Source organism: Notamacropus eugenii, chromosome X (genome assembly GCF_028372415.1).
Source record: "Notamacropus eugenii isolate mMacEug1 chromosome X, mMacEug1.pri_v2, whole genome shotgun sequence".
In the NCBI taxonomy this organism is placed as follows: Eukaryota; Metazoa; Chordata; class Mammalia; order Diprotodontia; family Macropodidae; genus Notamacropus; species Notamacropus eugenii.
The window spans coordinates 46,541,366-46,565,353 of record NC_092879.1 but is presented as its reverse complement, the minus strand read 5'-3'; the positions used below and the strand labels follow the sequence as shown (position 1 = coordinate 46,565,353).

Below are 23,988 nucleotides of genomic sequence, written 5' to 3'. Positions count from 1 at the left end.
TCTAAGAGATCTTAGAAGTATCTAGTTTAACCCTCTGATTTTATAGATGGGAAAACTGAGGCACAGGGAGCAGAGTTACTTGCCCAAAGTCACAACAATCATAGATCTAGAGCTAGAAGGGATCTCAGAAGACATCTTAGTCTAATCCCTTTATTTTACAGAGTAGGAAATTGAGGCCTAGAGAGGGGTGAAGTGACTTGCCCAAGGTCACCCAAGTAGTATGTAGCAGAGCTGGTAACTGAAGCCACATCCTCTGATTCTGAATCCAACAGTCCTATTCCTCTATACATACTCTATGGTCCAGCTGAAAGGGACTATTTTCTGTATCTGGGATGTAGCCTGTACTTTCTTACCTCAATGCTTTTGCTCATACTCTCCTCTTAGAATGCTCTCTCTCACCCTTTCTACCTGTTGAATCCTTCTCCATTTTTTATAGTCCCACTCATAGGCTGTCTCCTGGAAGTCTTCTGAGGCAGCTTAGAGTAGCGGACAGAAGGCAGGCCTCACAACTAAGAAAATCCGGTTTCAAGTCCCACCCTCACATATTAATTCCAAGACTACAAAGTTACGGCTTAGCTGTCAGTCTGGATTGGTGGAGAGTTTGCCCAATGGCAGTTGCCTTGACTCATGGGAAATCCCAGCTCCAGAACCAACACAAATAATATATTAGAGATGTATATTTATGTCCTCTCAAGAGGACAGGAACTGCTGCCTTTTCTAAGTTTTGTATCTCCATCAGTTCTCTGCATACACTCGAGGGGCAGCTAGGTAGTGCAGTGGATACAGCACCAGTGCAGGAGTTAGGAGGACCTGAGTTCAAAACTCACCTCAGATACTTGACACTCACTAGCTGTGTGACCTTGGGCAAGTCACTTAACCCCAATTGCCTCATCTTGGGTCATCTCTAGTCATCCTGAGGAATATCTGGTCACTGGATTCAGATGGCTCTCTGGAGGAGAAGTGAGGCTGGTGACCTGTACAGCCCTCCCTCATTCAAAACAAAGTCAAGTACAAGTCATGTCATTATTTCTCTGATGACATGGTCTTCTTCTGCAACAAAGGACGAACACACATGCATACGCTCCGCACTTAATAGGTGCTTGTTGAGCAAATGGCTGAATTGAATGAGGGAGTGGAATTCAGTGCCCCACTGAGAAGTACCAGTATCTTGGCACTGGAAAGTCGTCCCACTTTTTGAATGAATGAAAAAGCATTTATTAAGCACTTACTGTGTACTGGGCACCATACTAAGCACTGAGAATATGAATATTAAAAGAAAAGAGCTGGTCCTCTTAGTCCTGGAGCTTGTATTCTGACAATGCCTCGATGGAATGGGGACCAGGGAAGGTGGTTTTGTGCTGCTGGAGGTAGAAAGAGGAGAATAAGGCAGATGGTGGTGAGAGGGCCTGATTGGTCTGGAGTCTAGGGGCAGCTAGAAGCCAGAGTGGGCCAAATGGGCTTTGTTTGCACACACACAGTCACCCATCACCCGGACTGCTCCTTAGGGAGGGTGCTCCAAAAATGAGTGGATTGGGGCCTGGAATCTGGGCAGAGGAGGTCTGCCCATTCTGAACCAGGTGTAGTAGGATTGCTGCTCAGGTTTCTCTGCTCTGGGATGGGTAGCCTGGTGATTCTCCAAAGCTCCCATTACCCTGTGACAGGGAGGCCCATAGCTAGCCCAACATCAAATTGAATCATGGTGATGGAATACTCTCTCCTACCTCCAGGCTAGCAGATTCTCTACGCTGTGAGGGAGCTGGCAGCCAGCTAGCTCCACCTGGACATGAACAAGATTCATATCTGCCACATACCTGACAAGCGCCCATTCGGCTTCTGTTCAGACCTCTCCATTGAGAGGGAACCCACCACTTCCCATGGCAGCCCAATCCACTCTTGGGCAGCTAATTGTTAGGAAGCTTTTCTTGACATCAAATCTAAATCTGCAACATCCTGCCATTGATCCTGGTCCTGTCCTCTGGGGCCAAGCAGAATGAGCCTATCCTTTCACAGAACAGCTCTGCACATACTTGAAAACAGATATCCAATCTGTCGGAATATATAAGAAACTAGAAAGCCTTGTGTTGGTGTGGACTACTGCAAAAGGTTTGGATGAGGGGTTTCAAAGACAAACTTTAAGTCTCAGTTCTGCTACATACTATCTGTGTGACCTTGGGAAAATCATTTTAATTCTTTGGGCCTCGGTTTCTTTCTCTGCAAAATGAAAGAGTTGGACTCAACCATCTCTGTGCTGTCTCACTTTCTATAGTTTATATTCAAAGATCCTACCCAGCTCTGGCATTCTATGAATCTCCTCATTATTTTTTACCATCCCACCTCTTGGTTTGCAATCTCTTGGAGCTCTCCAGAAGAGCACTTCAGACGTTCAGGCTCAGCTCCTGGGGCTCTAGCGCCTTAGGCAGTGGTCCATGGTTTTGGTGGCCACCACTGACCTGCCTTCCTGCCAATCTCCCTAAGTCTTCCTTTGCTATCTGTCAGGAACTAGGGCAGCGTTCTCTTAATGAGGCAGCTGGGAGACTAACCTAATTGTTCCCATCCTGTAGCTCTGGATCTGGGGGAAACTCCTGATAAAAGGGGATCGTGCCTGCTCACAAGACAGGAAGTCAGATGGCATCAAATGCTTAGAGCCTGGCAAGGCTTCCGGGCACTCTCAGGGTGAGACCACCAGACTGTGAGGCATCATAGCTTTTTTCCCCACTGTTGCCTGAAAGTAGGCATTGTTGCCTGAGGGGAAGAGCAAAAAAGCCACTCAAATCTCTATTTTTTTCTCTTGAAAGTGGCAGATCTGAGTTCCTATTTGATTTAAGATGTGGGATTAGCTCAATACCAAGGGATATTTGTGTCAGCTAGGCTTATACAGCAGAATTAGATTAGTTGGTGTTTTCATAACTTGGGAAAAGGGCACTCCCCTCAGCTCCTGAGTGTTTGTGCTAAGAAGGGGCCAGGATTTATGGGAAAGTAGGTACTAGACAGCATAAACAGCAGCCTGCTGCAGGGAAAGGAGGGGAGGCAGGAGGCCTGGGCTCTGCTGCTGACTCACTGGATGACCTTGGGGAAGGCATTTTTCTATTTCATACTCCAAAGTTCCTTGCAGCACTGACATTCTCTATTTTAAAGTCCCCTCTAATCTGGGAAGCTAGGTGGCGCTGCAATGGATAGAGTGCTGGGCCTGGAGTTAGGAAGACTCATCTTCTTGAGTTCAAATCTGGCCTTAGAAACTTACTAGTTGTGTGACTCCTGGGCAAGTCACTTTACCTTGTTTGCCTCAGTTTCCTCAGCTGTAAAATGAGCTGGAGAAGGAAATGGCAAACCACTCCAACATCTTTGCCAAGAAAACCCCAAACAGGGTCATGAAGAGTTGGACATGGCTGAAAAAAATGACTGACCAACGGCAGCAAAAACAATAAATGGTCCCTTTTAGGTCTAGAACCAGGGACCTATACAGTCCCTATAACCCTACGTTTATAGTTTTGTAAAATTAAGAGAGGTCCACAGAGCTAGGGGCTAGGAGAAACCAGCTTCTGGTAAGTATTTTAAGTCTGAATCTTGGTATTGTCCTAGTACTTACCCCTCTCTGAGACTGAGAAATATCCTTGTTCTCATACTTTAATCAGGCTGGCTCATTATGGATTAGATGATATATATTTCTCTCTTCCATGCACTCTGTGATCCAGCAACACTGGTCTGCTTGCTGTTGCTCACCCGGGACACTCCATCTCCCTCATGTCTCCCTGACTTTGAACTGTCTTTGCCCCATGCTTGGAATACACTCCCTTCTTACTTCTGCCTCTTGAAATCCCTTGTTTATTTCAATACTCAGCTTAAACTTTACCTTACACATAAAGCTTTTCCTGATCCTCCAGCTGCTAGGGGCTGCACTTATAAAACTACCTTGAAGTCATTTTGTAGGTGCTCTGTATATCCCTACATATGGACCTATGGAAGGTATTCTCTCTGCGGACAGGGATGGTTTCATTTTTGTCTTTGTAGCCTCAGGACTTAGCACAGGGCCTGGCACTGAATTAATGCATGTTGATTGACTGACCGATATTAAATTGCTACTTTTAAAGGTAAGGAGCTAGGCCACCTAGATGAGTCAAGTGGGGTGGAGTAGTGGAAAACCCAGTGAAGTTAGAGTCAAGGGAACCTGGCATTGAACCCTAGCTCTGTTACTACCTATTTGACTTTGGGTCCTGAATTCTGAGGTCTCCCAGAGTTCTAAGAGCCTATGATACTATAAAATCTGATTGAGGAAGAGAGGACCCTTCAGAAAACCACAACTCACATGTCAGAAAGGCTAACCCCTTGGCCTGAGAGGGGCTCACTAGGGCAGGGGGTGGAGACCCCTGTACCCTTCAGAACACTCAACAAGGCATCCCTTTGAAGATAATAGAAATTCTCAGCTGACATCCATATGGGACCTATGGCTAGTCATAGCTAGAGGTGCTCCAATGTTGCAATATGGACAGCACACTTTCACACGAACAGGAAAAGCTGCCGGCAGCTAGATACATTACTTGGGCATTCATGTCACTACCTAATCCAATGAGAACTGAGCTCCTCAAATTGATTCCTCCCCTTATGGGGCCCATCACTGAGTTAGATTGTTTTCACTCTGAGTAAATGGATCCGATCGTCATAAATGAGCTCTTAGGCAAAGGGTAGGTACAAGGGGCAGATTTTCAATTCAGTGTGTTAATAGGATATAGCTCTTCATCCATCAAGTGCAGATGATAGCCGTGAAATGGTTGCTGTGTAAAGCAGACGGCTGTGGGCCCCTGCAGAATGCCAGCTTCTCAGACCCTCAGATGCAGAAGTGCTCAGGCAGTGTCTGTGACTTAGTGTTCTAGGCTTGCTTAGGAGCTAGCTAGGCTTTCTGTGTCATTTTCTAAAAAAATCCCCAAACATGCAGGCTGAGAATTTGGAACTAGAAGGGATATGAAAGGCCAGCCAGTGCACATCTCTTGTTTTACGGTGGCACTAAGTGATGACTTCAAGGTCACAGAGGTGGGGGGAAGGAAGGAAGGAAAAAGTATTTACTAAGCATTTCTTCTGTGCCAAACACTAGAGACACAAGTAGAAAAAGTGAGATGTTCCTTCTCTCAAGGAGCTTATATTCTAATGGGAGAGACAACACATAAAGGAAAACTCACATGTAGGGTGGATGGAAAGGCCAGGATTCCCAGAAAGTGCTCAGGATTCTAAGGGTACAGGAGCAGTTCAGATGGCAAGGCCCAGGAGGTACGTAGATCAATAGAGTATATGATAATGTAAGGAAGGATTTCAACCCGGTCCTCTGATTCCATATTTGGTGCCATTTCCACTGCATCACTGACAATTTCTTTTTTCCAGAAGAGCAGAGAGATTTCCTAGGAAAGGTTTTCCTTGATCCCACATTGGTGGGATACAAGGAATGTCTCTTGCTTATGAATGACTGAGGTAGGATGAAGATATGTCACATAAGTTGAGGATATTGTTGAACTGGAATGCCAAGGCGTTCAAAGGGATGTCAACATGTGGAAGGCCTCAAACATGATTTGGGGTTTGGGGTAAGAGAAAGACTGTGAGGCAGATGCTGAACTCCTTAAATTTTAGTCTTGGCATGAGCCCAGACAACTGATAAGCCAGAAGAGCTGGGAAGAAATGGTCCAGTAATGAAATGTGGAAATGGAAAAATAGTGAAGAACAGTGTTTGTGAAGGGAGATTCCTGATGCCTATTGTTGGGAGGCACTTGTCAGAGGAAGTACCAATCCTCTGCTTTGTATTGGACTCCAAAGAATCATAGAATCTCAGTGGTCACAGGATCAGAGATCTAGAACTGGAATTGATGCCAGAGCCTGTATGATATAAATCAATAGTCATTGTTGTTACTACAGATCTAGAGCTGGAAGTGACCCTAGAGGCCCTTGGACCCTAGTCCAACTCCTTCATTTTGCTCATGCAAAATGGTGGCCCACAGAGGGTAAGGGACTTTCTCAAGGTCACACAGGTAGGAATTATCAGAAGTGGGATTTGAACCTTGGTCCTCTGGCTCCAAAGACAGCATTCTCTCCACCATACCACTTGGAAGGGATCTTGGTAACCACCTAATCCAACCTGAACATGAATCCCCTCTACAACACCTCCCAACAAGTGGTCATTCAACTTTTGCTTGAAGACCTCCAGAGAGGGTGAACTTACTACCTCCCTAGACAACCCTTTTCTACAGCTGTAATTGTTAACAAATTTTTCTGGACACTAAGCCTAAACCACCTTGCAATCTCATCATTGCTACTGGTTCTGCCTTCTGGGTTCAAACTGAAGAAGGTGAATTCCTCTTCCACTGGATAGCTTTCAAGTAAAGCTACATTGTTTCATTTGAATCTTTTCTACAGGCAAAATACATCTAGTTCCTTTAACTGATCCTCATTTGGCATGGACTCAAGACTTTTCACTCTTCCTATCACCTTCCTCTGGATACTTTCTATTGTATCATCATCCTTCTTAAATTACAGTGCCTAGAACTAAACCCAGTACTCCAGATGTGGTCCAACCAGGGTAGAGTGGAGTGGAACTCAGAAGGGTGTAGGATAATGTAGAGTTCAACTGGCCAACCATAGAGTCAAGTCTATGAAGAAAGAAAGTGAGGCCAGAGTAAGTTTGAATGACTGGGACATGAGAGAAATGTAAGGACAAGCGGGCATGGTAAAAATAAAAGCTAAGTTAAGAAGTGGGTGAGAAAGAGGGAGAGATGAAAGGCTAGGATACTGTGACCAGAGAAATCTTTCAGTACTTATTACTGCAATGGGCATTAAGTGCCAAGGTGATGAATTGATATTTGATCTGAGAGTCAATAGGGAATCCTTGAAGACTCTTGAGGAAGGGAGTAACATGGTCAGACTTATGTTTTAGGAAGATTATTTTGGCAGCTGTGAACAGGATCAGGGAGATCAATTAGAAAGCTATTACAATAGTCTGGGTGAGGAGGTGATAGAGGCCTGAAATAGGGTAGTAGTAGCCTTCTGAGTGGAGAGAGGTTGTGGAGGAAGAATTGATGAGATCTGGATGCTGACTGGGTATGATGAGCTAGGGGTGAGGGAGAAAAAAAAGGCAAGGATAACTCTTAGGTTGCAAACCTGGGTGACGCCATCTTGAATTTCAGCAAAAACATGCGTTTCAACAGACCACATGGCTCTATGTAGCAGCCTATTAGCCACCTGGTGACAGTGTACCCAAACCACAGTGACTGCTGTTGAATACTAGGAAATGAACCCCTTAAGTGCAAAAACAAGCTATAAAATAAAAGTCATGAGGTGATTGAGTTTTGCTGACCCCAAGAGGCCTTTTAGAAGGGTGGATAAAAAGGACTGTTTCTATGACTAGCACTCCCTGAAAAATCAAGTGGAAAAATAGAATGAAGTGTTTGCGTACGGGGAGGGGTGGAGATGGTGGAGTGCACAGGATTGAACAAAGAACGTTTCTGAATAGTGCCAATAATACTGCTCCCCTGAAACTGTGTAATAATACCAACACCTTCCATTTTTGCTCTAACCTTTGGAGCTTTAAAAAAACACTCCTTGCATAAGATCATAGGATCATAGATTCTGAGACAGATGGAACCTTAGAAGCTGTTTCATCCAATCCTTTCATTTAATGGAGAAGGAAACTGAGACCCAGAGAGGGGAAGTGATTTGCCCAAGGTCACATATACATTCTCACATTTGATCTTCATGACATCCTTGGGGAGTCATGGTATTGATCCCATTTTTGGAGGGGGAAACTGAGCCTCAGTGAGGTTGTGATTTCCATGAGGTCATACATATAGTTAGCAGCAGAGTCAAGAGTAGAGACCAGATCTCATCCAATGTTCATTTCTTTCATTTTCTTTTTAAAACCACATTCTACTGGCAACTCAGAAACATCCAACACAAGGCCTTATAAAACTGGAAAGACTTCTGAAACCCAGTTGAGTGACTTGAGCTCCTTTGAAGTGGTTACTTAAAAGGAAAAAGGCAGGGTGTGACAAGGAGGATGGTTGTGCCTGGGGGTGCCTGGCTATGAAATAGGTCACCCACTAAAAGGCTTTGGCTTTATTTGGGTATGTGCCTGTTCCAGGGCATGGAGTCCAGGCTCTGCCATTGCTGACCTGATTCTTCGGTTTCTAGACCTAATTGAATTGAATTGAATTGAATCCACATGGATCAAGGGCAGAGCCTGGTGCTAGGCACTGGGAGAATTACGAGGTTTAGCTAAGACAGGGTCCCAGCCCTTAGGGAGTTTATAGTCTGAGTGGATTTAAAGAAATAAAAAAGATGTAGCAGTGAGATAGAGCAGGAGTATTGGCCTAGAAGCCTGGAGATTTGAGCCTGAGGCTCATTTATGCCATTAATTCACTGAGTGACTTCAAGCAAGTTATTGAACCTTTCCTGGTCTGCAGGGGGAAGGGAATCTCAATGTCATAGGATAATATAATGACAGCTGTCATTTAAAAAGTGCTTTACTGGGTTAAATGCTATGATTCCCCTCATTTTGCAGATGGGGAAACTGAGGCTGAGGGAGCTTAAGAAACATGTCCTGGGTCACACAAATAGTACGTGTTTGAGGCTGCATTCAGATGGAGGCCTTTCAGACTCCATCCTCTATGGCGAATTGGATTATAGGATTAGAGTTGGGAGAGAAGCCATCTAGTCTAACCCCCTCCTTTTACAGAGGAGGAAACTGAGGCCCAGAGAGGGGAAAGGACGTACCCCAAATCACACATAAGATCTTAGATGAAGGAACCTCAGCTAGTCCAACCTCCTCATTCCATAGAGGAAGAAACTGTGACCCAGAGTCCCCACAGGTAGTAAACGTCAGAGGTGAAATATGAACCCAGGTCCTCTGGCTGCAGACTCAATGCTCTTTCATCTCTAGTGCCTCTAAGTTTCAGTTTGGGGGTACAGATAACACCTGTGCCTCAGAAGATGGGCCACCTACTAGCCTGACTGGGGTCGCTTCATTCATGGGTGGAGGGACCCCTCTTTTAGCAAAGGGACAAATAGCGAACTCCACATTGCTGGGTCCCATCCTCATCCCCCACTCCCCAGATCTTCTGGCAATGGTTATCCAGCTGCTCTCCCAGGGCCTGCTGACACTTGACCAGGCTCCGGGGCCTGGAGCCCATTGGAACGCTGGGTCTGTGTAACGGAACTGCGGTGGGAATATGTCTCTTCCAGTCGTGGTCCTGGCAGGATGGACAGACGGTGTATTCAGAGCTGGGGGAGCGAGCAGCTCTTAGCTTCACCACAGTTCAATTGGACTTTTCATTTTGAACTGTAATCGTCTGTTTGGTGTGTGAAGGGAGGCTTATTGGTCTGCTCTCTGGGCTCAGATTCCCTGGAATGCTCGCCCAGGTTTCAGAATTAACACGCACTCTGGATCTGGGGTCCTTTGAAGGGCAGCTTTGACTTCATCATTCATTGACATTTAACTCACACTTTGGAGCCCTGAATACTGCCCGAGATCCAGCTGGAGTCAGGAAGCCTGGGTTCAAATCTTGCTTCAGACATGGGCTGGCTATGTGACCTTGGGCCAGTCATTTCCCTCTGTGAGTCTCAGGTTCCCCCTATGTAAAATCATAGGATCATAAAGAGTTGGCCAGGACCTCAGAAGCCATTAATCCACCTCCCTCCTCTGAGAGGCAAGGAAAGGGAAGCTCGGCAATCAAATACTTGTCATGAGGAAAGTGCTTTGTAAACTTTAAAGTACTATGGACATCTGAGTGGCTGTTTTCCTTTCTTACTTCATGACACCCTCTGATTTTAGAAATTGTTTTGGCAATTCCAAGGAAAAAAACAAACCCTGTAACATATTAGAAATATGAGGCTATTATGCCAAATTCCAAATTTCAGCCTGACTTCTTGACTCAATTCAATCCAAGAAGCATTTATTAAGCTCCTGCTGTATGGAGACCCAGAGAAAAAGAAGACATAATCCCTGACCTTAAGGGATTAAGTTCTATGGCATGAGGGGAGCAGGAGAAGGGGAGAGGGTGCTACTCCTCCATGCCCAGAGAGAGTGAAATAGAAAGTCAGTACAAAATAAATACAAAGTGATTTCAGGGGGGAGGAGAACACTATGAAAAAGGAGGAATTCATAAAGCTTTTGTAGAAAGTGGTACTTGAGCTCAGTCTTGGGGTAAAGATAAGAAGGGGGAGCATTCCAAGCATGAGGGGAAGACTGTGAAAGGACGTGGAGACTGGAAATGGAATTCCAAGTTTAGGGAACAACTAGGAGGTCCCTTTGGTGAGAACACAAAATGTGCAATAGAGGAAAAGTTAACCATTCACTCTCACCAGAAGTCAGATTGGGACAAAGAATGCTTTTAGAGATCAATGAATTCCACAATTCACTTCACCTTATCTCACCTCACTTTATTTCACCCTAATTGAATTAAATTGTCATTTCTTTGTCTGTCTTCTTAATTCCCCTGAGTATGACAGCACCCTGTACAGCAAGGTATATCTGGAAGAGAAATCTACTGATCACTTTGGAAAGGCCAGCTGTCCATGAGGCTATGGCTATGTCTCTGGCTAAAGTAGCATTAATCCACAGCCTGCAACTGCCAACAGACTTCACATGGAGGTGTGAGGCACTGGTGGGAAATAGAATGAGGAGATAAATGTTCAGAAGAAAATCGCCATCCATGGGCCAATCGGATCATTGAATCAGGCATGCCATTTCTTTGTAGACTTGGAAAATGTTTTAGCAGGATGGTCTGGGGGACTGACCACACACTGAATAAGCCACAGTCGTACCTGTTCCAGAATTGTGTTGATCCTCTCGACTTCGCAGTCAATCAAGTATCGTTTCTCCTGGCGCCTGTCCATTTCCTCAATGATTCGCCGGAATTCCTGCACATCCTTGATGCTTCCCACAGACCTTGCTGTCACTTGCCAATTGTTTTGCACGGCGGCCTCCATTATTGCCTGGAGGATTGAGAATCCTAGAGGAAAAACATGGTAATTATTTAATTGAAAATGCCTCTTACTTAGCCATCTGTAGACATAGTAACCATTCACACAACTTTGGGAATCATCATCTTCAGAGACAGACAAGTTTTTGAATCCATTTGCGGGCCTGTTGAAAAACTCTGGACACTAGGCATGGCTTCCATCTTATTCTTGAATAGTCTGGGCAAAAGCACTTCCATCTTGTTTTTAAGTTGACAAGTTTGGTAGTTAGAGAGCATTAGCTGCCATCTTGTATATATGAATGAATTTTACCAGGCATACATTTCACATTTTATTGCAGTGTACACTGCAACTGACAAGTTGAGGAATAGACGTACATTAGGTATGTGTACCACTTCTACAAACTGCAAACTAAGAATGATAAAACTACCCATACAGTTTAGTTTTTTCTAATTTTCCTACATTTTTGTGATGTATATGTAGGGAGGTCTGAAGGATTGTAGATTCATTTTTAATAAAGTTTAAAAATCATATATTTTATGATAAAGGGCTTTTAATTCACGACAGTCAAAACACTGACTATATATTTGCTATAAAGAGAATTATACGTTTTGTTTTACTGCTACTCAAAGTTACTTCTTAAAGACTTGTTTCCATTTCTAAGTTATTGTTCTTAAAGTGATGAGATGAGATGACCTAATTATCCAGTCAATAGGCAGTCCTGCACACCCTGATTTTACTTCAATGATACACTTTTTATTGGCCTGTATTACTGAGGTTCTAGACATGGCCTCATCCTGAGCAAGTTCTCTTTAAACCTGGTCTTGATCTTCCTGGAGTCTTTCTTTCATCCCCTTCTAGAATGGAAAACAACCATTGTTAACTTCATTGCTCTATGACCTTCTGCATAGAAGGTCAGATCATGGCACCTATACATACAGAGACACGAAACACACACTATAAACCTAAAACAAACAGTCTACAACCAAAATTGATTCATTGATTGATATTAAGTCACCTGCTTAGTTACTGTCTCTTCTCACACGTACTGGGAATTCTTTATTGATTTTGAATTAATTCGTATCTGATTTGTCAAGGCTCAATAACTACTTGCAACTTCATTCTTTTATATTCTAAATCTACCAAGATAGAATGAAAAAGAGAAGAGTATTTGGATGGTCTAAGGTGAGTGGGAATGATTTTCTGTCCTTTTGAAGTCAAGAATTAAGTCCCATAAATATTTTTTGTTTCTGGCATGAAGTTATTATGTATCAATATACTAATAAAATAACAACATCATCAAATTGGCAAAAGAGATTGAATGAAACTGCTAAGGATCCCTTTCACTCGGACATCCTGTGCCGTATATTCTCAGGGTCCTGACAGCTCTGCCAGTCTATGTTCTATGTTGTGAAGTCTCTCTCAGCTCTGACATTCTCTGTTCTGTGCTCTATGATCCATTTTAGTTCCAACAGCCAGTATTTTATGTTCTAAGGTCCTGTCCAGTTCATTCCATGTTCAAAGTTTACTGCCAGCTCTGATAGTCTGTGTTCTAATGTCCCTTAAAGCCCCGGCATTTTGGTTTGCATGTTCTAAGGGATATCGCAGCTCAAAGTTCTACAGTTCAAGATTCCTTCTAGCTCCAGCATTCTCTGCTCTAAGATTCCTTTTACCTCCGACATTCTGTTTTCTATGTTCTAAGACCATCCCTCTCTGGTTCTAACATTCTATGTTGCATGTTCTAAGATCCTTATTGTAACTTTCTCTGTTCTAAGGTCTCTATCAACTCAGACATTCTATATCCTATGTTCTAAGGTCCTTTCTAGATCTGATGTTTTGCATTGTAAGGTCACTTCCAACTTTGACATTCTGTGTTCTAATGTCTAGCTGTATTCTGTCTTCTAAGGGCCCTTTTTGCTGCAACATTTAAATCATCCTCTTCTCACTAACTTCAGTGTGTGTCTGTGGGGGAGGCAGGTGCTTCAAAGTCCTCAACTTGCAAGTTGAACAAGTTCCTCAGCTCCCAAGGATGAGAGTGGAAGAAGGGGACCATTGCTCTTTGAAGAGTCAGGTTGCTGGCCAGCCCTCTGGGCCTCACTCTGCACTGCAGGGAGACTCTGGCTGACAATATTGACTCCTGATCTAAAGATAATGGGTCCAACAATTGGAGTCTTACTTGAGGAGATGGCAGCACAGTGGTGACTCAAATGGCCTTCATGTTGCAATTGTATGCTGGGCATGCAGGGATGCACATCACAAATGAGGCCCAAGCACTGGGTAATTTCTGAATGAGCAATTTCAGTACCAGAACTCAAAATCACAGATCAGAGTCAATTACCCAACTCAGAAATGTTCATCTTCGCTCCGTATTAACCAGCCACACGTATTTATTTCTCTTATTTCCATTTTCCCATAGATCTGAGGTACCTGCTGAATTTTACTGGGAATATATATAGGTCAAAGAATGGGATCATAAAGTTAACATAGAAAGGAAGTGATGGAAATGTTTCAAAATCTTTCCTGAATGAGTCACATGTCCAGAATCTGGAAATAGGGACATAGTGTGGTACAGTGAAGAGGGTACTGGCTTTGGAGAGGGAGGATTGGGGTTCTCATCTGCCTCTGATGCTTACTTACTACCTGTGTGAACTCCCAGGGGCCATTTAACCAAGTTCCTCATTTTATAGAGGAAGAGACTACAGCCCTAAGAGGTAACTTGCTTGAGGTCACATGAGTAGTCTGACTTGAGAGGCATTGAAGTTCAGGACCCTGAGCCACTGTTTCATTCTGCCTCCAAAGAAAATTGACTTCTTCCCCATAAAATTCAATACTGAATTTTTAACATCGGCAAGGACCTCAGAGATCATTTAGCACAGCATGGGCACCTCTCTGGCAACATCCCTGATAGATGGGCGTCCAGACTCTGTTTGGGTACCAATGTGCAGTAGAAAGATCCCTCAATGATGATTCTAGAGGCCTGGGTCTCAGCTCTGCCAATAACTAGCCATGTGACACTACCCAAGTCCCTTCCTCCTCCCTTTCCCTCATTTTCCTCCTTTGTAGAATAAAGGGGTTGGACTATCAGGGGTGGGGAACCTTCTGCCTCGAGGCCACATGTGGCCCTCTAGGTCCTCAAGTGTGGCCCTTTGACTGAATCTGGATTCATGTGGCCTCAAGGCCAAAGGTTGCCCACCCCTGTACTTTGCTGGGTTGTTATGAGGCAAAATGCATTGTAAAACTTAAAACTTCAGAGAAATGTGAGCTCTTAGCATTCTTACAAGATACAGCCCCTTTGCTCTAGAAGTTGATTGTCTATGAGGGGGAACAAATTATGTGCACCAATAACTAACATAGAAAGTGAATGTAAGGACAGAAAAGAGAAAGAAGGAGCTGTGCAAGGTCCCAAAACGTTTCATGGCTGTGATTACTTTTAAGTGAAGCCATGAAAAGTGGGGAGAATTTTGGCATACAGAGATGGGGTGGGTGGAGCCACAATTCCTGGATGGGATGAGTATGAGCCCCAGCCCAGAGTGAAGGCTGGAGAGAATCCCTGGTAGGTGGAACCTAAGGCACATGGTGGGGCAGAGAGGGACACAAGGCTGCAAAAGTCACATGATCTTAGATAGAGGCTTGGAAGGCACCTCAAAGGCCGTTTAATTCAATCCCCTCATTTTACAGAGAAGAAATGTGAATTCCAGGAAAGTGAAATGACTTGCCTAAGGTCACACAAGTAGTAAATATCAAAGGAAGGATTTGAACCCAAGTTCTCTGATTCTAGGTAGGTTAAGGCCAGGTCGTGGATGGTGATGAATGCCTGGCAAAAGAGTCTGGATCGAATATGACAGGAAGCCAGGAACCACAGATACATACAGATGTTCTTCCAAAGCCCCATAGCAGTCCAAGAAGTGAGGGTAAAGAGGGTGTGATCAATCCCGTGGCAGTTGGGATCGTTCCTTCTATCCCAATGCATTCCTGGGATACATTTAAACAATAATGACAACAAAACCACAAACCAACTGAAAAACTAAAGGGAGCTGAACAAGCTGAAGAGTCGCTGGGGAAGCTCGCCGAGCAATAAACAGGATATTGACATATGGAAGTTGCTAATGAAGAATCACAGGAAAGCAGAGCTGGAGCTCATTTGCCTCCTTTGGCTTTTGATCATTCCGGCAGGGGCTTTCTGCTAGGAGGACGAGCAGTGCAGTGGAAAGAATTGATTCTGAGCAATGAGAAAACTCAACTTTGTGTATCAGTGGGGCTATCAGCTATGTGACTTTGAGTAAGTCACTTCTCCTGGGCTTCTGTTTCCTTTTCTGAGAAATCAGAGAAAATCTTCAGACATCATATGAACCTACATTCTTCCCACCCGATATGCTTCAATCACACAGCACCCAGGCTGCTTGTAGTGGCCACAAGTATCCCTGGGGGATCCATAGTTACAAATCAAAATTGTGTCCTGCCCCTGGCTCTGGGCCTTGGTTTGAGAGAGACATTGTCACCATGGGAGCCTGAGAGAGGTCTTGCCCACACGTTGGTCATACATAGGATCATAGACTTAGAACTGGAAAGGGCCATTTTACAGATGAGAAAACTGAAGCCCAGAGGTAAAGCAACTTGCCTAAGGGTTGCATAGTGACACGTGGGGTCAAAGACAGGATTTGAACCCAAGTCCTCAAAATCCAGAGGCAGTGATTTCCCATTGTTCCGCAAAATGTTCTTGACTGGAATGACATTTTTCTAGATAAAACATTTCTGTAGTGTGTGGCGTGTGGGCTGAGGAAGCAATTTTTGGTACTTTTCTAGTAAGAAGAAGGGACCAAATCAGAGGTCGATAGGACCTGGGAACTCTGCCCAATGATCCAGAATCTCAGATTTTGGAAGACATATGTTAGCACCATGGGGGAGGTGGGGAAGTGGAGCTCTGGGGAAGAAGGCAGAAGCTGCTGCCAACAGTGCTGGGGACACCAGCCTCTCTCCTATCAGGTACCTGGGGTTGCTCACAACTCAAAGCGAGGAGAGCCCAGGCATCTGGGGTGGTGGCAGACTGATTCTTCCACTGCAGTTTGAGGAGGCAGAGAGAAAGCAAAGGTGCCAGGGGAGACCTGAATGTGTTGTAGCAGCAGGGAGGCTGTCCACCTGTGGGGTCTTGACCTCTGAGCCTATGTCACTTTTGCCTTGGGTGAGACTGAGGAAAATCTTGCAGATTAGGATGTGCTATGGAGCCCCTGGAGGTCTTGTGCAGCAGAATACACCAAGGGCTGGGAGATAATGACTTTGTCACAAAGTCAATAACACTTTCTGAACCCTTCCCTATTCTCTTGGGTGTGACTATGTTGGAGCTCATGGGACCCTAGCAGACAGAGGACATGAGGTTACTTCAACAGCATCTTAGAACTGGAAAGAATCTTATATACTAATAATAATAATGATAATGATAGGCAAATACAATAATAAAAATGAAAAGACTGGCAGAGGAGCTTTGGGTACTCCTTGGTGACCCTGAAATCATACCAACTAGGCCGTGGCCCAGGTGTAAATGGGTTCCAAGTGTAGAGTTACAGGGGAGAGCTCTTTCCCCAACATGAGTATGTAAAATCTGGTTGTTAGGCTAGTTTAAGGACCCCTTAGGCAAAATAGGGTTAAAAAAAGCCTTATGATCATATTTATGCTATTGGGTAAGTATCTGGAATAAAGACAAGAGATTAGCAAACACACTTGGGAGGTAGCCTGACATAGTATATAGCGTGTCACCTTTAGAGCCAGGGGGACCAGGACTCAAATTCAAATCTGCCTCTAATATATTAGCTGTTCATCTGGGCAAGTTCACCTGGCAACTCTTAGGATGACAAATTATGTACAGATTGCTGCTCTGTATTGGTGGAGGCAGTTACCACACTGGAAGTTCCATGTTCCATACTAATGAAACCATAAAACCTGGACCAAAAGAAAAAGACAAATAGCCTCATATGCTATTTGGCTTTATAGGAAAGCTTAATCTTAAGAATCCTATGAAAAAGCATTGTTTAATTTGATGAACTAGAAATAAAGGCAGCAAGGTATTGTGGAAAGAATGTTAGATTGGGGGTTAGAGGAGCCTTGTTCAGATGCCAACTTTTCTCATTTCTACTTATCTGACCTTAGGGAAGTTCCTGAGCCTCTTTCCCCATCTGTAAAGTGAGGGGATTGCTTGCACACTGACCCCACAGTGGGCTTCACACAGAGGGGCAAATGAATTGGTGCCACATGCTTATGTTATGAAGTTCTAATGAGTGACCACAGAGCCCGTACTAGTAGGTGCTAAATAAGGGCTTGTTGATCCACAATCTTTCTCCTCTCTTCATTGCCTCTTAGCCCACTGGACAGATGGAGAAACTGAGGCTCTCTCAATCTCTATCTCCTGGCTGCTGAACTGTGCAGCTCCACCTTCTCCAAAGCAAGTCAAGACAACATACAACAACAGATAGGTCAACTTTGTTGAGCGTGAGGTTCTTGGCTTTATGTTGTCAGATAAAAGGCGATTTAGACCATCTGGAGTAGATTTGTTCAATGTGAGAGAACAGCTTTCTGATCCACTCCTGGCCAGCTTTACAGTGGAAGAAACCAATAGCACCTGCGACAGGGATTCCAAAGTGTTTGCTGAGGATCCCTTGGTGAACCTGTTGGATGTGGGCAGCCTGGCTTGGCTGCCTGTGCAGGCAGGGCTCCCGCCCAAGTGGCTCTGGGTAATATTCTATCATTTTATAGATGCCATCAGATAATTGATTGTTCTCATCTTTAGCATTAATGATGAGCCCCATTTTCTCTAGTGACTTTAAGCTTTCCAAAGAACTTTACTCACAACCAGGCTGTGAGGTAAGCAGCCCAAGTGTGACCATATTCATCTTTCTAAGGGAAAAACTGAGGCTCAGAGTGGGAGAGTGACTTACCCAAGGTCACTCAAGAAGTGTCAGAGACTGTGATTTGATCCTAGGCCAGTGTTATTCTTGTATCCACAGATTTAGAATGGGAAGGGATTTTAGAGGCCATCAAGTCCAACCTCCTCATTTTATAGAAGGGGAAACTGAGGCTCAGAGAGGAACATAGACCCAGAGCTGGAAGAGCTCTTAGAGGCTATCAAGTCTAAGTCCTTCATTTTACAGATGAGGAAACTGAGACAGAGAACAGTCAAGTGACTTGCCCAGGGTCATACAACTTTTAAGTAAATATCTGGGATGGGATCTGAGCCCAAGGCCCACCAAGTCCAAGCCGAGTGCCCTGTCTACTACTCTGAACTCTGACTTGTAACTTCAATGATTCTAGTACCTATGATTCCTCAGTATGGGACTTCCCTCTATTGGTGATGATTTCGACCCCCTGATGATTTCATGTATGGTCCTTGAAGTCTTTCCAGCTTGGTGGAATCTTCCTAAACCCATGCCTCACTGGCAGAGCCTTTTGCATGTTGGGGTTACCTCTATGACACAGTAGGAGGCATGGCTGCCTAATTCATCCACTGGAAATGAGTCAATGCATCATGGGTCTCTGGGTCAGAACTCTTAGGGAGCTATATTTCAAAGCCAGAAGTGGCCCTAGAAGGCAGGGGAGGCAGAAAGAGCACTAGACATGGAATCTTCTGAGACCCATTGGCTGTGTGACTTTGGGCAAGTCACCTTTTCTCTCTGCTTCTTCAGTTTCTTCATCTGTAAAACAGGGATCTAATAATAGCACTTACTTCCTCAGGGCAGTTGGAAAGAAAGAGCTTTGCAAACTGTAAATGGAAGACATTATCTAAGGTGGGAAATCCTTTGTAATTATGAGATGTGATATAAAGGCATGATATAAGCACTTGCTAGTCTCCAGGTATTAGTCAAGAGTCTTCTTTCCCCTCCCAGTTTTGATCATTCTGAAGGGACTAGAAGGCCAGCAAACTTACCCCCTGGAGCCAGATGTGTGCTTTTAGAGCTTCCCTTTGGTAGGGCCAATTAAGTCTGCCACACTCTTTCCCCTCGATGAACCAATACTGATTGAAACTCATAGGCTCATTGATTTAGAACAGGAGGGGAACTTGGAAGTCATTCAGTCAACTCCCCTCCTTTTGCAGATGAGGAACCCAAGGCGGAGAGTGGTAAAGGGAGTTTCTTAAGGTCACACACAGGACCATCAGCCTCCAAGTGCTATGTCCTTCCCACTGTACCACACTATCTCTTAGCTCAGCCCATGACTGCAATGAACATGTGAGTAGGTGGGGAGGTATGGTTTCCTCATGAGAGGGAATCTGTGCTCTGGACCACCCAGATGAAGACTCATTGAAAGAAATAGAGATGTTGAGGCTGGAGAGGAGAAAGCCTGAGGAACTATGAGAGCTACCTTCCAGTTTTTGCAGGAAGAGAGAAAAGTCTTATTCTTCTTGGCCCAAGTAGGGTAGAAGGAGGAGCACTAGGTAGAAAGTGATGAGTCCTATTTTGGCTTGATGTTTCAGTGACAATGGCAGTTGTCCCAAAGTGGAATCAGACGCTCGGGGAGGTAATGAGGTTCTCATCTTTAAGCCATTTGTCAAGGATGTTATAAAGGCGATCTTGGTGCAAATTCTTGTTGAACTGTGGGTGCAGCAGAGAGGTGTGAGGGGCAGGTTTCACTGATGACAGCAGATGGCTAAGCATAGAAGGAAGTATTTGACCTAGGCTTAAAAGATTGAGTAGGAATAGACAAAGAGGGGGATGCATGGCATTGTAGATGCAGGAAATATCTTGAATAAAGCTAAGAAGATACAGGTTGTGTGGGGAACACCGCTTGGCTAGAGCATGGAGGGTGTGGAGGACAGAAATGTGAGATAAATTGGAGAACTGGGCGCAGTGGGATAATGGAGATCTTAAATGTCAGGCAAAGAAATCGAAATTTTTTCTTGCCGGTTTGGAAGGGCTATAGAGAGACTATTTGGTTCCTACCATTTTCCTAAGGTTGTGCTTTGGGTCTGGAGGAAGAGGGAAGAGGCATGGACTTCCCAAGGGGACAAAGGAAGAGGGAGAAAGTCTGACTCCCAGTCACTGATAATGGGAGACAGGACAGAGGGCTAACAGGCCTTGGTGGTTCAGCTGTGCAGGTCTGTGACTTACTTCGCCTTTCTTCCCTGCCAAGAATGGCATGGTCTCTTGATCCTGATGCTATCAGAAGGCTGTCACAAGGAATATTGAAGACAGACTCTGGGTAAGGAGACTGGGGGAGGGCACTGAGGGACTGATGAGGAAGTCATAAGGACAGTGGAGGAGGAGTTTTCCCCTTGAAAAGATCTATGCAAAGATTTGGGCCTGCCATCTCACTGCTCTGCTCAGAAATTCTCCCTGTGGCCTATCAAGTGGAGGTGGCATTCGAAGTCCTTCACCATCTGCTACCACCTGACCTCTTCATGTACCATTCCTTGACCCTCCTCTGGGCAATGGTTTTCCCTATTAGATGAATTTCTCCTGGGGGGAAGGGGATTTTTTTGGGGGAAAGTATATGGATGGATCCATACCCATGTGTCCCTGCTACTGGAAAAATAACTCAAGAGGTTGTCTTACTTCCTGACAGTGAGAAGCAAGTTTACCAAACACGTGTGATGGGCAAATGGCTACTGAGATTGCCAGGATGAAAGATGACAGTTCCTGTTCTCAAGGAGCTTATAATCTAGTATTGAGGAAGGGACATAAAAATAGGTAACATTTCTCTAGCTACTTAAAGTTTGCAAGATGCTTTCTGGGTATTATCCTCATTTGAGCCTTACAATGGTCTTGTGAAGGAGGCACTGCAGTTAACATTACCACTGATTTACAGCTGAGGAAACTGGCTCAAGATGTTAAGTGACTTACCTAGGGTCACAAAGCTGGTAAATGCATGAGGTGGGATTTGAGGCCAGCCTTCCTGAGTCTGTTCACTCTACCATGCTGCCTCTCACATATGTACAAATAAACACCCTCTAAATTAGACTATGGATCTAATGCATAGGAAAGACCCGAGGGGAAGTTTTGGTGGGGAAGTCCACTGAAGAGATGGCACCAGACTGGGATCTAACAGAAAAAGAGGCATGTCACCAGGTGGAGATGGAGGGGAAGGCTCATAGCTTTAGAGTGGTGGAAGGGACTTGGGGTCAGCTTGTCCAAGTCCCTCTTTTCCCCTCAGGTCTCCCTGACTTTGATTTCCTTGCTCTGATATACTAGTTGGCTACAGCTAAGAGCAGCCCCTAAACCCGAAATGTTGGCTCAGGAACAGAGTGAGGGGTCCTTGGAGCTGCAAAACATGGAGGTAAAATATTTATTGGCTTGGCTAGGAGTGCAGCTTGAGACTAAAGTCTCAAGGCCAGGCAAACACTGCAGTTCTGGCAGAAGCTCTGTTTGCAGAAAATAAGGATTCTCATTAGGAATCTTAGAACTGGTTGCTTGTTACCACAGTGACAGACTTAGCAAACGAACAGGTCTGTTGTGGCCACAGGCTCATAAGCAGTGCAGTTCAGGGGGAAGGATTGTGACTCTGGGTAAGTCCCTTCCCCTCCCTGGGCCTCAGTTTCCTCCTCTGTAAAATGAGGGAGTTAGACTAAAGGGTCTCTAAGGACCTCCTCAAAATCTAGGATACTATGATTGTATATGTGTATACATATATATTTTATATATACATATATATCTACATATATGACCTTGGGCAAGTCATTTCCCTTACTCTGTACCTAGATTTCCTCATCTATAAAAAGAGGTTGCTGGACTAGATGCTCTTCAAGATCCCTTCCAACTCTAGATCTAGGATCCAATGATTCATGCTTACTCAGGCCAAGTGACTAGCAGAGGGACCTAACCAAATGTCTGCTCTTGGCTTGCAATTTGTTCCTCCCAGGCTGGTGAAAGGCAGGTGCCAAAAGGTACCAGTAAACTTTCCAGGAGGTTGGTGCAATGGGACTGCAAGCAAGTGCAAGAAAGTAGGTGGCAGGAAACCAGGGAATTATTGATTGTTTATCCCCAATTTCCTCAGTGGGCCAATGACCTCAGTTGCTTCCTGCCTGCAGGATGGAAAAGCTGGAAAACAAACCCCAAACCGGGCTGCTTGGGATTGTCACATTGGCCGATTTTGAAAACTGCCTTAAATTTTCCAGCATGTTTCCAAACACTGTTTGACAATCCCTTTAGGCCATAAAACATGTTTATATTTCAGATGGAAATGACATAATCAGATGCTCCAGGATCTTCTTAGGGGAGCCTTCCCATCTGTGGGCAGCGCTTGGCTTAGCTCAGTTCAGTTCAGCAAATACCCATGCAATGGGGCAGCCCTGAAACCAAAGATGATTGGTCTTTAAGGCTTATTAGCTATTTCAAGTGAAGAATACAGTCACAATCAGAATAAAAGATGTAAGGATGCTGGAATTACCACATGAAGAAAGTGAGATCATTTTTTCCACCTGTCTTTTTTCTGACAACCCTCAAAGCAGAATGCATCATTTCTGGCCATCGCCAGTATGCTAATGGAAACAGAAAGTTCTCCGGGCAAGGACGGAAGGCTCCCTCTGGAAGGGTGGAGTGGCAAGTCTTCAACTGGAGTCTATCTTCAACTCTTTCAATGACTCACTGTATGACCTTGGGCAAGTCACTCCCCTTCTGGAATTTTAGTCTGCCCATCTGCAAGCAGAGAGAAGATGGGCCTAAGAGTTGGCCCCCTGAGGGGTCACTGAGGATGTGACGGCTGTCATGGAGAGGAGGGAATAGGTTCAGGATCACAGCATCATAGATTCAAAGTGAGAAAGGCCCTCAGAAGTTGCTGGGTTCAACCCTTTTATTTTACAGATGAAGAAGAAAAGTTTAAGTAGCTTGCTCAGAATGCCATGGCCAGTAAATGTCAAAGGCAGCTGTTGAACCCAGGTTGTTCCAACTCTAAGGTTATCCACTCTACCATATTGCATCTGGGGCCATCTCCAGTCATCCTGATCTATGTCTGGCCACTGGATCCAAATGGCTCAGGAGGAGAAAGTGAGGCTGGTGACTTTGCCCAGCTCTCCCTCACATCTAACTCACTTCCATATCCTGATGTCACCTCCCTGATGTCATGATTCTCTTCCAGAACAAGGACAAACCACAACAACCATACTGCACTTAGCCCCAGAGGGCGGAACAAAGAATGATGGGTGGAAGATGCAAAGAAGCTTGATGTAAGGAGAAACTTCCAATGATGACAGCTATCTCTAAATGCAATGGGCTGCCTCAGCAGGTAGTAAGTTCTCTAGAAATAGAAGTTTTCAAGTGGAGGCTGAATGAACAATTGTCATTGGATGACCTCTGAGGTCTCTTCCAATACTAAAGTGTTAGGAAACTCTAGAGCTCAAATCTGAGCCACAGGAAGAATGTTTCTGCCAATTTCCCAAACATTCACTAAGTGCCAAGCGCTGTGCTAGGCACTGGGGACACAGAGACTAAATTGATAGTCCCTACAAGTAACATGTACACTGGCAGTACAAAATGTACACAAATAGATACAAAGGCATTTTGATGGGTGGAGGAGACCACTACCAAGGAGGTTCATCAAAGGCCTAGTGTAGGAGATGGTGCTTGACTTGAACTGGACCTGAGACTCAAGGAGAGGGACTAGAGTCAAGGAGAGAACTAGTCCTCTGGGGCTTCCAGGAAACAGAGGAAAGGAGGGAGCACCTTCCAGGCTTGGAAGACAGGCTTGCAAAGGTACAGAGGTGGCAAATGTCTGAAATGAAGGGGGAAGTAAATGACATGAAACAAGTCAAGAATGGAAGTTAGAATCATATTGTGACAATCTTTGAATGTCAGATGGGGTGGGGTGGGGGAGTTATGTTTCATCCTGAAGCTTTTTAAGAAGGGAAGTGATGTAGTCAGACATGATGTTTAGGAAAATCAATTGTTAGGTGTGAGGAGGCAGGATTAGATAGAGGAGAGATTTGAGGCAGGGAGACCAATCAGGAGGCTGGTACCATAGTTCAGATGAGAAGTGATAAAGGCTTGATCTAGGATGGTGGCCAATGTGAATTGTCAGAAGGTGGCAAATGTGAGTAGCATTGTAGAGGGAGAAATGATGAAA

At 44.6% G+C, this 23,988-nt stretch overlaps 1 protein-coding gene across 4 annotated transcripts in view; it reads right to left on the bottom strand.

Moving 5' to 3' along the window:
* GRIA3 (glutamate ionotropic receptor AMPA type subunit 3) overlaps nt 1-23,988 on the bottom strand; it is a 272,424-nt gene that overhangs the window by 122,953 nt on the left and 125,483 nt on the right. For all 4 annotated transcript variants that reach the window (XM_072627048.1, XM_072627049.1, XM_072627047.1 and 1 more), the window contains exon 4: nt 10,795-10,982. In XM_072627048.1, the coding sequence (XP_072483149.1) occupies nt 10,795-10,982 (188 nt within the window). The remainder of the gene's footprint in view (nt 1-10,794; nt 10,983-23,988) is intronic.